We start from the raw sequence: 14875 nt of genomic DNA, 5'->3' as shown, positions 1-14875 counted from the left end.
ATCTAATTTGTTCCAAAATTCTAAAACAATGAGACCTATGAAGGAAGCCAGAAGTCACAGAGTTCTCCTCAAGTTCTCCTCCGCTAGTTATATCCTACGACTGAACGGATTTGAATGAAATTTGGCTCACATAGATTGTAACCTTGATTAAAACACCGGCTACTTTTTATCCCGGTAAATGACATGGCTTTGCGACAGTTATGAATTTTTGTTCACATTCTATATTACACTGCTCTTATCTGAAGTTCTGAGAAAGCCAAGGCTGTTATCTCTCTGTGTAAACACATGCTAACCCTCAGTGTTTATACATTTGCATATTATCTGATCTGCTACTGGCACTTCTGACACACTGACATGGGCAATCACCTTTTATCCAAATTGGCAGTTTGTCAATTTTAAGCCTGCCTGGAAAAAGAGAATCTAATTTGTCACAAACAACGAGAGCTATGAAGGAAGCCTGAAGTCACAGACTTCTCCTCAACTGGAGCTGAGGGAGATCATCGATGCCAACAACATGCTCATTATATGGCATCCCAGCGAGCTGCTGAGATGCCGGAACAATTACAGGCACGGTGCGAGCAACAACTTCAGTGCCAGGCCAACTTGAAAGCTGCTGAAACGTCGGAGTAGCCACATCATCAATGCTAACAACACGCTCATTATATGGTGTCCCAGTGAGCTGCTGGGATGCCGGAACAATCACGGGCACAGCGCGAGAAATGAGTTCAGCGGTAGGCCAGATTGAGAGTTACCAAAACGCCGGAGCATGCGGATCATCAACGCCAACAACACGTTCATTATATGGCTTCCCAGCGAGCTGCTGAGATGCCAGAACAATCACGGGCACAGCATGAGGAACGAGTTCAGCGGTAGGCCAGATTGAGAGTTGCTGAAACGCCGGAGCAGGCAACCATCGTCGGCAGCAATTTGCTGAATATAGGTGGACCATCCCATCCCACCCACAGACGAAGTTGCTGGCAGAAGCTAGTATATATATGTGAATATGTGTTTACATTATGTGTCTTATATACTGTGAGTCCTGTATGTGTGTAGATAGGTGTGTGTATATGTTGTATATGAATGTATGTGTGTGAGTAGATGTGTATATGTGTAAGTATTGTAAGCCGATGGCTGGTCAGGTAATGGAGGGGGTGTACATCTCACCTATACTACTCAGGTGGGTGAGATGAGAAAACTCCAGGAATGTTTGTTCTCAGCAGACAACTTTCGTCTGCTGAGCATTTTGGTACATGCTCAGTACTGGACTGGATTTTTAGGAATGACAGGTAGGATTGGTAGTGGGACCTGTCATTCCACCCCCCTTCAGTCCACACTTTGGGGATGTTCCGGCAGCTACTCAGCTGTAGAGAGTCTCCACGTCAAGGAGGCTTAAGAAGCCAGCTCCAGTAGCAACACTTTGGCAGAGTTTGGCTGGAGAGCTGACAGAGAGGTCATATTTTTAGAGCTGTGTCCTGAGTGATTCTACTGGCTTTTGGATCTCTGTTATTCTAGGTGAGGTCACCTATTCTATGTTTAGTTAGAGCCTAGCCGGGCAGGGCTTTATTTTTGTATTGTTTCCTTTTGTTGCTGCACTACCTTTTTGAGTGAAAATAAACTCTACCTTTGCTTTGGACTAAAAGAAACTGGACTTGTGTGTCTATGCCACCCCAACTAGCAACCCCAGACCCCGACTATATATACATATTTATTTATTTATTCTGAGAAGGTGATATGCGGGGCAGGGGTGCTGAAATCTCGCTCTATCTCCCCCAAGTTTTTAACTTTTCTTTAAGCCCTAGCAAGTTGTAGCATGCAAAAATTGCTGCAAAACGCAGTTTCACTCCTTTCCATAGAAATCTTTAGTAAAAGACAAACAATTTGTTTGTTCTGAAGAGAGGCCAGAGTATGTTTTTACTTATGTGTGGTCCAATGCGGGTCTTGAGAAGGCCTCAGCATAGGTGTAGATCCTTGGCTCATTACTGGCCCATAAAAGACTCCAGGGAGTGAGAGAAGGCGTCCAGGTCTGTCCTGTAACCCTGAGTCTGGTGAGACAAAGTTGTGCTTGGTTTGTTCGTGTGGCTGGTAGTAAGCCACACGTATAGTTAGGTTAGCATTACTGTTTAGTTAGTTGCTAAGACAAACAGGTTTTTATTTTGTTTTTGCTTGAAGTTAAGACTGGATTTTATTTTGCTCACTGTTACGGTCAGCAGGCTAACGTAAAACAATAATAAACAAACAATAGCCTGCAGTGCCCAACTGGGCTCTGAACCGCAGGGCACTCTGGTGTGAATGAGGCCTGACAGTTTACTTCACTGCCGGGTAAAACCATCAACTGATTGCTCCCTGTTACCTTACAGGGAAGCTGCCTCTGCAGCACAGATCAGCTGCAAATGAACTAAAAGTCTTGCAGTTACTTCACTGCAAGACTAACAGAACTATGACCCTGTGCTCCCAATTGCTTTACTGGGCCGCACCCACTACAGCTACCTGTTGTTGCAGCACAGCCAGGAAGCTGACAGACTGTGTGAACTAGGTCCTATAAATCATGGGTATCTCCCCTACCCCTGGACTATTCCTTCAAATGATAGGGCTAAGAGGAACCTATATTTCCGAATGGATACCCACTTCCACAAACATATAAGACATAGACAAAACATAGAACAGTGCTTAGTCAAACACAGAGCTGCAGCACCACACACAGTGCAACAAGAAATGATTCAGAGTTGAGGCTAGGGCACCAAGCTGACAAACCTGCCTCCATAAATGGAGGGAAGGCGGGCCTGAACAGCCAGCCCAAGTGCCCAAGCCAGGTGCTCATAGGCTAACACCACTGTCAGTCAGCAGAATGACCACGCCCATAGGCTGCAAGGGAATTAACCCCTGATATGCTAGACTGCCAGCAACAAGGAGGGATTAACAGTGTGTTACGGTGCCACAACAGAGGAAAGGGCTGCGACCTGACCCCTTGGCCGCCTCTGCCACACTGTCCTAACACTCACTTTGTTCCCAAAGTGAAGATTTATTTATTTTCCTGTTTTTTTCTAAATAAACCTGTATAAGGGAATTGCTAGAACTGCAATTCGCCAATAACTGTTAGAACCCTGAGACGGGACACAAGAGACAGTGAGCCCTAAGCGGAAGCCCCCAACTTTCTCTTCCTATTGCCAGACCCTATCCTACGTAATAGGCAGCAACCACGAAAACAGTCCCTTCCTGTATAGGTGAGACACAAAACGCAGACAAGACGGACAACAAAAAAAGAGAGGTCAGCTAGCCAAGGGTCAGTAACAGTCGAGAGATGCAGTGCCAGAACGGAGTCCAAAGAATAGTCAGTGAGTAAAGCCAAAGGTCAAGGATAATAGTGTAAGCAAAAATAGGGACAGTAAAGAGCAAGTATGCACATGGCAATAGCAAGCATAGGTGTGAATGAGAGCCAAGATTAAATAGGGAGGAAGAGCCCGCCCATGGAGTTGACAGGAAGGCAGATGTCAATCACAGGGCAAGGCCAGATTAACCATTAGAGGAGCAGAGACAAACAAGGGCAGAAGACGGGTGTGGTGCAAATACAATCTCAGAACTAGAGCCATGTTCACACAATGCGACCAAAAACTTTAAGCCATGAACCAAACTGCACACGCCTCCTGCGCCGCAGCACGCGAGTAAAGGGCGGTGCAGAGACCCGAACAGGCAGAGATGTTACAACCGGTTTGTTGCATTTTGTATCCCTGTCTTTGTTTGGATCCTCACCAAGGCTTCTACCGAGCCTATGGCTTCTTACAAGGTGCCTATCATTCTTCAATAAATTCACCTTATCCTGACCAGTGAGCGCCGTCATTATTTGCTTCTTCTTCCTCTACAAGGAACTAGATGTCACATTTACAATTCTGCTCCTTCTCCTTACACAGTCATGTAGATTGTAAGGTGCTCGCGTCATAAGGAGGAAAATCACATTCATCTTTTCTATCTTCTCCCAATTTTATTCAGACAGTTTAGGAGGCGGCAAAATATTTCCCAAGAAGCTTTATGTCATTTCTTATTCCGCAGTCTTCTTTTATGAGACAGAAGGAAAGAATAATCTACAGATAGAGATGTGATTATGTTAATGGGAGACCCCTTTAAGAGAGAGGACTAAGCTCCTTATTATAGAAAACACATGTAGATTTATTAAAGACTTCAAGGAAAAATGGAAACAGGGAAACCTTCCAGAATAGCAGAAATCTCAGTCAATGTCTCATTAGCTTACATCATCAGAGAGGCTCATAGTTTGGTTTCTTCATCTGGATATCTTGTAGTTACAGCTTGGCTCATGCTTGATCATCAGGTTGATGGACTCTGGGATGGTCACGACATCTTGTCCAGGATGACAGAGAAGAGATAGCGGCAGACCTGCCATAGATCTCCCATGGATGACGAACACCACAGATATGTGTGTCTGTCACTCATTTATGTTCATGATGAGAGGGGGAGTTGCCCTTTATTCTAAAGCTTTCTTGTGTCTATATTAGGACAACTCTAAAATGGTTCACCCTAACCACACCCATGTAGAAGAATGAAGTCAGCAGTCTAGAATTAACCCTATATGCCAGGAATATTGTCATATAATATTTAACGGACCGCTCCGCCACACACACGACGCAGACGGCTCCACTACATACACGTCACACAAACAGCTCTACTACACACACACCTACACGTTGCCCCACTAGGAGACCTGAATCAGCAATGCACTGATCGCTGGTTCAGCACTATACACGTGTATTGCAGTCTATAGTGGAAGTCACTATATGCAGATGCAGGCTGACTTCCTCAGTTCTGGACAGGAGCAACCAGGTGCTGAGGGGGCTTCTTGCAGTCCAGGGTCACTGGCCAGAACCTGGGCTACAGAAGATGCATATCGACACCCTCCCCACTAATCTCAAGGATTAAGGAGAAGGGAGTAAGTTACAGCCAACACCCACTCCCAACGGTGCCTGCGCAATTCAGTGTCACTACCAAACAATTAAGATGCTGTGGTCGCTATTGACCACGGCATCTTAAGGGTTAAATAGTGGGGATCAGTGTTATCAACGTCCCGGATGTTGCAATGGGAGCCTGGCTGTCAGAAAAGATAATCCTTTAATAGTCCCACAATGGGGAAATTTCAGTGATACAGTTTCATAGTTGGTACAGTAGTATATAACAAGAGAGAAACACATACAAGCTCATGGCAGATAGAGAAATCCTAGGAATCATAGCAACTAAAAAAGAAAGAAACACAGACACACTGCAGGATCTTTTAGTTCTCTGTGTGAAGTGATGTTAATAATACAGCCGAGTGTGGTTGGAGGACACGAGGGGGGGTCACAGCATGTAGATATAACAGGCAGAAACATTTTTGCAGAGGTGGGGGACATATGCAGCTATCACGATAACATGTGGCAGTTCCTTTGGTAGGTAGTGGGATCTCCTGCTCACAGCTGATAGTTCGGTATCTTGCATCACCACTATTGTCCATTAACCAGAAAAAAATGCCCCAAATTTCCTTCATCACAAGCCCTCCTCTTCCTCCTCGCTTCTTCTTACCACTGTGTTCTACTGCCCAAAGAAGTCTGAAGCCATCCAGGTAGACAGGGTGCTGCTCTCTTGACAAGCTTCCATAAACTCATGGGGTGGGTGGGGGATGGTAGGTTCCCAGGCTGTAACACAGTCCCACGTGTCCACAGTAATAGAAAGAAATACCAGCTGTAGGAATCTTCACACATCAACAATAGAAGCCAAAAATCATCTCCTTGAAAGAAGTTCACACTTCCACGCAGATTTCTCCTCCATGCCGCATGGTGTCCATGCTGTCCTTAGCTCCTGGGGGGATGGGAACAGGCACATGTGCACACAGGAAAACTCCAGCTGAATCAGGTCTTGAGTCTTGTCCATGCTTTAATAATAGAAACAAAAGGAAAAAAAAAATACTCCACAGGGTCTTCCATTCGATTTATAGTTGCTAATTCATAGTGCTATTTTGCTTGGTTAGAGGATTCTTGAAGATACAGACAAAAAGAGTGAAAAGGAAGATAAAGGTCGCTCTCAGCTTTGAGCTCTGTATCGAGGCAGCCACTCAGTGCGGCGCCATGGGAGCTGTGCTCCCATGATTATCATACGTGCTTTGCTTCTGAGACCACTCAACCACCAACACGTACGTGGAGACGGGGTAACTACCCACTTTTGCCCGCGTATATATTGCATGAAGGGGTGGGGCCACACAGTGGCTCAGTGGTTAGCACTGCAGCCTTGCTGCAACTGGTGTCCTGGTGTTCAAATCCCGCCAAGGGAATAAAACCATCTGCATGGAGTTTGTATGTTCTCCCCGTGTTTGAATGGAATTCCATCCCATATTCCAAAGACATACTGATAGGGAAAAATGTGCATTGTAAGCTCTATGTGGGGTTCACAATCTACATTTAAAAAAAAAAAAAAAAAGGAATGCATAAAGGGGTTAACGTAAAATAAATAATTTAACCTAAAAAAAAATGTGAATCTAAGTTCCTTCTTACAAACTAGATGGGTCAATGACTTCAGGTTGAAAATCCACTTACAATTTGCTTCTCCCGTTTGTGAATTCTCTGATTGTGTATTAAAATGGCTTCTCTCCTGTGTGAGTTTTTTGATGTTTAACAAGAGTTGATTTCCGAGTAAAACATTTCCCACATTCTGGGCATGAATATGGCTTCTCTCCTGTGTGAGTTCTTTCATGTTTAACAAGGTCTGATTTAGAGATAAAACATTTCCCACATTCAGAGCAAGAATAAGACTTCTCTCCTGTGTGAATTTTTTGATGCCTTTTAAAGACTGAATAATGAGCAAAACATTTCCCACATTCTAGGCATGAATAAGACTTCTCTCCTGTGTGAATTTTTTGATGTAAAACAAGATATGATTTAGAAATAAAACCTTTCCCACATTCTGGGCATGAAAACTGCTTCTCTCCGGTGTGAATTCTTTCATGTAAAGCAAGATATGATTTAGAAATAAAACCTTTCCCACATTCTGGGCATGAAAACGGCTTCTCTCCGGTGTGAATTCTTTCATGTAAAACAAGATATGATTTAGAAATAAAACCTTTCCCACATTCTGGGCATGAAAACGGCTTCTCACCTGTGTGAGTTCTTTGATGTCTATCTAGAATTGACTTAGCCATAAAACCTTTCCCACATTCTGGGCATAAAAATGGCTTCTCTCCTGTGTGAATTTTTTGATGGTCAACAAGACTTGATTTTTGAGTAAAACATTTCCCACATTCTGGGCATGAATATGGCTTCTCTCCTGTGTGAGTTCTTTGATGTTTAACAAGGTCTGATTTAGAGATAAAACATTTCCCACATTCAGAGCAAGAATAAGATTTGTCTCCTGTGTGAATTCTTTGATGCCTTATAAAGACTGAATTATGAGCAAAACATTTCCCACATTCTGGGCATGAATAAGACTGCTCTCCTGTGTGAATTCTTTGATGTAAAACAAGATATGATTTAGAAATAAAACCTTTCCCACATTCTGGGCATGAAAACGGCTTCTCTCCGGTGTGAATTCTTTCATGTAAAGCGAGATATGATTTAGAAATAAAACCTTTCCCACATTCTGGGCATGAAAACGGCTTCTCTCCTGTGTGAGTTTTTTGATGTCTATCTAGAATTGACTTAGCCATAAAACATTTCCCACATTCTGGGCATAAAAATGGCTTCTCTCCTGTGTGAGTTCTTTGATGGTCAACAAGACTTGATTTCTGAGTAAAACATTTCCTACATTCTGGGCATGAATAAGGCTTCTCTCCTGTGTGAGTTCTTTGATGCTTAGCAAGTTCTGATTTCTGACGAAAACATTTCCCACATTCTGAGCATGAAAATGGCTTCTCTCCTGTGTGAATTCTTTGATGCTTAAAAAGGCCTAATTTCTGAGCAAAACATTTCCTACAGTCTGGGCATGAATATGGCTTTTCTCCTGTGTGAATGCTTAGATGCTTAACAAGGTCTGCTTTAAAGATAAAACATTTCCCACATTCTGAGCATGAAAATGGCTTCTCTCCTGTGTGAATTCTTTGATGCTTAGCAAGGTCTGATTTCCGAGCAAAACATTTCCCACATTCTGGGCATGAATATGGCTTCTCCCCTGTATGAATTCTTTGATGTGTAACAAGAAGTGATTTAAAGATAAAACATTTCCCACATTCTGAGCATGAATATGGCTTCTCTCCTGTGTGAGTTCTCTGATGTACAACACCTCTTCTGCGGCTTTTATTTTGCCTAACAGACTGTGATGAATTAGAAGAAAGATCTTTCTCCTGAAGGGCTGAGGGTATATCTGGGGTAATGACATGTTCTTCATATGGATCTTGCGTGATACCATGATCCTCTGCTTTATAATCTGTAGATATCAGATGTCCCTCTGAGCTCCTGGTACAGTCATCTGACAAGAAGAAAACGGATATTACTATTATTGTATAACATAACCTTATAAGTATATTCCCCACTGAGCTGCCGCTGCCTGAGACGCGTCAGACCTTGTGAAGAAGTGAAGTCAGTGGCACAGGCAGCAAACGACGGCAGCGCGGCCTACTTCATTAGTATTCACTGTGCTGAGATGGAGGTTAGTGATAGTGACTAGTAATGAAGCGGGGCAAGAGATGCCACCACTGCTCCAGGTCACTGTAGAGGTGAGTACAATCCATGGCTGCTTAAATATGGCCACTTATGTGGAATAGTACTGTGTGTAATAATAATAGTGTGATTGGGGTCTAAGGTGAGGTTTACACAGTGACATTGTGGAAGCTGCTTTAAGAATTCAGAAGAATTTTTCCGCTTTACCAAATCAGTCCCCGAATCTGACTGCGATCAAACACCTGGGAGATGGAAAGTTGCTGGCAAGAGGCACATAATGGTGCAGGCGAATGAGCAGAGGCAGGAAAAGGGGATGATGAGAGTGAAGTCCCCAAAGTGGCAAAGGCAGATGTGGAGGTGTCCTGGCTGGTGGTCTGGACTAAAGCGCCAGTACTGGAGACAGTGGAAGAGGCAGTGGCGGCAATGCCGAACGACGATTGGCCTGCGTTTGCTCTCTCCCACTGAGTCTAGTGCTTGCCTTAATAATAATAAATTTTATTTATATAGCGCCAAGATATCCCGCAGCGCTGTACAATTTGTAGGGTTCAAATACAGACAGAAAGATACATTACAAAGAAAGTCATTTCACACAATGGGACTGAGGGCCCTGCTCACAAGAGCTTACAATCTATGAGGTAGAGGGGGTGACACAAGAGGTAGTAGGGACGGCATTACTTATGCAGAGGTCAGACACTTTTGTAATAGAGGTGACTGTCATTACATAAACATAAGACTTTATGAGCCGTCAACAGTCGTGTCCTGTAACATGTGGATGGAGCTTGGACCTATAAAGTTATCCTGAGATGACATCATATCATGTGGGGAAATGTGGGAGTGGGGACAGAGGAGGGTTAAGGGTTTACATTAGACATTGTGATAGGCTTGTCTGAAAAGATATGTCTTTAGTTTGCGTTTGAAACTGTAGAAATTGGGAGTGAATCTGATTGTCCGGGGTAGAGCATTCCAGAGAAGTGGTGTAGCTCGGGAGAAGTCTTGTATACGAGCGTGGGAGGTTCTGATAATAGAGGATGTAAGTGTTAGGTCATTGAGTGAACGGAGAACACGGGTTATGACGGCACATGCCTGAGGTGACCAGGTTGTTCTTCTCAGAGCTACTATTCAGTTTTGAGTTGCACAGTGTGCAATTCGCACTCAGTTTGTCCTCCGCGCATACGTTGAAAAATCTCCACACCATCGAGGAATGTGGCCTCGATGGGGGAGTTTTTCTAGAGAGGCTAGTACAGGGAACATCTTGGGCCTTGCGGGCTCTGGCATGGCTTCTGTGAAGCAGCTGTCCTGAGCCTCTGGACACGCCTCTGGCCACCTTTTTTGGTGCTGCGCTTACCTCCACATCTACACTGCTTTCCCCGCTAGACATCACCTCTGTCCAGGTCGGGTCGGTTGCCTTGTCGTCCACCACCTCCTCTTCCAATTCCTCACTCTGCTCCTCCTGCATACCGCACATGACAACAACCTGCCCTAATGGCAACTGTGTCTCGTCATCATCACTGAGGACGGGAAATGCTGGTTGCAGGTCCACAACCACAAAATCAGCAGGAGATGGCGGATGCTCCAGTGTTGGGGCTTCAGGACACACAAATTCGTCTGTTAGTTCCTGGGATTCGGGAAGTGGTTGAACAGAATCGAAGAGTAGAAAAGGACCCAAAAACAGCTCCTGGGAGGAGGCATAGGTGAGATGACTCTGCTAAGAAGATTGCGCATGTTGGGAGTTAAGAGGGGCAGACTCTTGGGTAGGAACACGACTGGAGGTAGTGGCTGACTGGCTGGTGGAAATGCAGCTGGAAGCATTATCCACTAGCCATTGTAACACCTCTTCCTGGTGCTCGGGCCTCGTAAGCGTTGTACCACCAGTACAACGCTTGCCTCACCAGTAGGCATTGGATCCACAGTAGCTAGACCGCGGCCTTGGCCCCCAGCTGCATTTCCACACTGCATTTCTAGTATATAGCTCCTAAATACCTCTGTAAGTTAGAAGTATATACTGAGCTCAAAACAGGTATATAACAGGAGATAGGTAAGGTATGTAGAGCCCAAAATCCTCTGTATGTTAGATGTATACAAGCATACTGTATAGCAAGTATACACCAAGCTTACAACAGGTATAGGACAGGAGATGGGAAAGGTAGATTGTCCCACCTCCCCTGCAGAGTTATTGATGTAAAAAAAAAAAAAAAACACCAGGGAAGGTGGGAGGGGAATCGAATTTCTACTCTGTTTACCATGTGCTATTCGACCGAGTACAAATATTTAGAATACCTACTCAATTGAATACTACTCGCTCATCTTTACTCACAGAGGATCTGCTGTCCCATACAGTATGTAGTATATATAAGGACCGGGACAAAGGACCGCGCTTCACGAAATTGCAAGACAACCACTTTATTAAAGTCACACATCTGGCCATCCACGGCAAAACAGGCATACTCTGACTCCCCATTACGACAGTTCCTTTGCACTTGAAGAAGGACGACTTGTGCCCGAAACGCGTTGTGCAGAACTTTAATAAAGTGGTTGTCTTGCAATTTCGTGAAGCGCGGTCCTTTGTCCCGGTCCTTATATATATATCTTCCACACCATTGGTGAATAGGATCCAGCTGCTCAATCACATATAGGGAGGAACCCCCTAAAATTGGTTCCCAGGCACATACGGTAGTTGTGAATTCCTCACAACTCCATCAGGTGAGAGTACATCAAACTGTTGTTACTACACCCTCAACTTTACAATATTTCACCATATACAGCTCGGTGCTGTCTTGTTTTTTATTCTTTTCAAGTATGTAGTATGGGTCTGTGGAGTCACAAGGAAGCAGGGACTCCTAGCGTCATAGATCACTAAGATACGGGGAGTCCTGGTGTGTGGACAGAGTTCAGGCTGGGAAATGTGACTGATGTACAGACCAGATTTTCTAGTCCGGATTCCATAGTGTGATTGGGGTCTAAGGTGAGGTTTACACAGTGACATTTGTAGAAGCTGCTTCGGAAAATCAGAAGAAGAATTTTGCCGCTTTACCAAATCAGCCCCCGAATCTCCATCAGATTCCTTACTGGCCAGGCCGGATTTTCCGCATCCCATTTATTTCCATAGAGCTCTGAGGTAGAATCTGCCTGAAGATCGAGCAGGAGGATTATTTTTCCGCTACCTGAAATAATCTGCTATATAATTCTGGTAAATTCTTTCCCTTCACGAGGACTGACAGCCGGGGAGGAAGAAATTTGCCTCGTTCACATCAATGTCAAGTCCATATTCCTGCTGTCCGTTCTATTCTATACTACATTTATTACCCCCGATAGCGGTATCACATTTATATTCCTGTATTATTAGTATTTTACCTGAATCGGGAACAACAAATAGTCTAAACAATGTCTGAATAGAATCAGTGACCCTTCTGTGCTTTATATAGTGGTGACTCCTCACCTGGGCGGGTCCCTGTAGGAATGTCCTCCTCACACTCCTCATCACCACTCACATAGGGCTCTTCCTTTAGTCTCATAGATATAGCATTCATGTCGCTCACATCTTTATCCTGATGGAAAATCTGGGAAACAAATAATGTAAAAGTCACCGGACAAATGGGGAAGTCACAGAGAATGTTCTAGATCATTAATCCGCATGAAGATGAAAGATGTCCTGACAGTAGCTGCAGGTCTGTGAGAAGCCGGATAAACATATTAGATGGCGGCTCAATGACACCGCCCATGTATATAACCATATAATACTGCTGGATACAACAAGACTGACCACAAGGACTTCACAGCCCGTCTACACATCATAGGGAATATCTCCATCTACCTGATCATCATCCTGTGGAAGAAGAGGACTGGGACATCTCTCCGGTGTTGTCCTCTTACTGGATCTACCTGTAGGAAACACAGACAGGGACTGAATTCATTCTGTACATACAAATAATGGAAGTCCATGTGTATATAGTCATGTCTATTACCTGCTGATGTGAGGGGCTGCTGGTCCTCCATCATCACCTCCTTGTACAGATCCTTGTGTCCTTCTAAATACTCCCACTCCTCCATGGAGAAATAGACAGCGACATCCTGACACCTTATAGGAACCTGACAACACAATGATACAGTCATCCCCCCGACCCCTCCAGTTACTGTATAATGTCCCAGCATTCCCAGCAGTGTCACCTCTCCAGTCAGCAGCTCCAGCATCTTGTTGGTGAGTTCTAGGATCTTCTGTCCATTGATCTTCTCCTGTATCAGGGGGTGAGGTGGAGGCCCTGGGAATGGGCTCAGGGTTCCTCTCCATCCATCAAATACAAGGGTCTGACAGCGCCCACTAGAGGTCTTCTTCACTACTGTGTAATCCTGGTTATGGGGAGACACATTAATAAATCTCACTACATACATGTCCAGAGTCCATCACCTCTCCAGTCATATCATCTGTTATTACTATAGATAAGAATGATGTCATGATGACATCATCAGAATCTCTCACCTCTCCAGTAAGCTGGTAGATGATCTCTAGGGTGAGATTTAATAGACTTTCCGCCATCTTGTTCCTGTCTCTTTCCATCCTTGATGGATCAATCAGGAATATTCTCTTATATAGAAGATCCTGAGAGGATTCTATATTGTAGGAACCTGAATGGAGAGAAGATGAGACAATGTAATCACTACACGGAATCCCATGGAATAAATAGAAGAGTTGAGTCCCATTATTATCACCACCTCCTACTTCTGACGTCGGCACAGCGGCCTCTCTGCTCTCACACACATAGAGAATGGCAGACAATGCACACAGACACTTCCTGTGCACAGAGAAGGCTAATTTGCATATGAATAAAACAGAACTTATTCAAAAACTACTTCCACAATTTACATACAGAAGGTAGGTGTGGAATAGCCTTTCTAAAGACTATGCAAGTCTGTGCTTAGCTAAAAATGACTTTTCCCAATGATAGATTCCCTTTAAACTGTGAGGGTAGATGTAGGGGGACATCTCTGCCTCTAGCTGCCCCCAGTTTAATGTCACCTTCTAGTTACCCCCAATTTAAACTGGGTCACCAGGAAAGGGACCTGGATAATTGGAGATGAACATTATATTGTGTGGGGGCACATAAAAAAAGGGATGAGAGTGGGTGGAGCTAAATTTGTGGCAGCACGCTGCATGTACTGTCCCTCTTTCTGTCCTTTGAAAGTTGAAAGGTATGGGGCCACAAGGAGGACATTATAGTGTGTGGGGGCCACAAGGAGGACATTATAGTGTGTGGGGGCCACAAGGAGGACATTATAATGTGTGGGGGCCACAAGGAGGACATTATAGTGTGTGGGGGCCACAAGGAGAACATTATAGTGTGTGGGGGCCACAAGGAGGACATTATAGTGTGTAGGGGCCACAGGGAGGACATTATAGTGTGTGGGGGCCACGAGGAGGGCATTATAGTGTGTGTGGGCCACAAGGAGGACATTATAGTGTGTGGGGGCCACGAGGAGGGCATTATAGTGTGTGTGGGCCACAAGGAGGACATTATAGTGTGTGGGGGCCACGAGGAGGGCATTATAGTGTGTGTGGGCCACAAGGAGGACATTATAGTGTGTGGGGGCCACGAGGAGGGCATTATAGTGTGTGGGGGCCACGAGGAGGACATTATAGTGTGTGGGGGCCACAGGGAGGACATTATAGTGTGTGGGGGCCACAAGGAGGACATTATAGTGTGTAGGGGCCACAAGGAGGACATTATAGTGTGTGGGGGCCACGAGGAGGACATGATAGTGTGTGGGGGCCACAAGGAGGACATTATAGTGTGTGGGGGCCACAGGGAGGACATTATAGTGTGTGGGGGCCACGAGGAGGGCATTATAGTGTGTGTGGGCCACAAGGAGGACATTATAGTGTGTGGGGGCCACGAGGAGGGCATTATAGTGTGTGTGGGCCATGAGGAGGGCATTATAGTGTGTGGGGGCCACGAGGAGGGCATTATAGTGTGTGGGGGCCACGAGGAGGACATTATAGTGTGTGGGGGCCACAGGGAGGACATTATAGTGTGTGGGGGCCACAAGGAGGACATTATAGTGTGTGGGGGCCACAGGGAGGACATTATAGTGTGTGGGGGCCACGAGGAGGACATTATAGTGTGTGGGGGCCACGAGGAGGGCATTATAGTGTGTGGGGGCCACAAGGAGGACATTATAGTTTGTGTGGGGCACTGAATTTATGAGAAGGAAGGAGAGTGAACACTTACCTCCTCGGGTACAGCAGCCGTCTGCTCACA

At 45.0% G+C, this 14875-nt stretch overlaps 1 protein-coding gene and 1 non-coding gene across 2 annotated transcripts in view; both read right to left on the bottom strand.

Annotated features, from left to right (window-relative positions):
- LOC142199207 (uncharacterized) overlaps positions 1-14875 on the bottom strand; it is a 66895-nt gene that overhangs the window by 13295 nt on the left and 38725 nt on the right. Inside the window, exon 3 of the mRNA XM_075269761.1 lies at positions 6618-8247. Within this exon, the coding sequence (XP_075125862.1) occupies positions 6618-8247 (1630 nt within the window). The remainder of the gene's footprint in view (positions 1-6617; positions 8248-14875) is intronic.
- LOC142190894 (U5 spliceosomal RNA) lies at positions 1792-1907 on the bottom strand. Its single transcript, XR_012714542.1, has one exon. It is a non-coding gene; the product is annotated as a U5 spliceosomal RNA (small nuclear RNA).

Source organism: Leptodactylus fuscus, chromosome 1 (genome assembly GCF_031893055.1).
Source record: "Leptodactylus fuscus isolate aLepFus1 chromosome 1, aLepFus1.hap2, whole genome shotgun sequence".
NCBI lineage: Eukaryota > Metazoa > Chordata > Amphibia > Anura > Leptodactylidae > Leptodactylus > Leptodactylus fuscus.
Note: the sequence above shows the minus strand (reverse complement) of the source record. Positions and strands in the feature narration are given on the sequence as shown.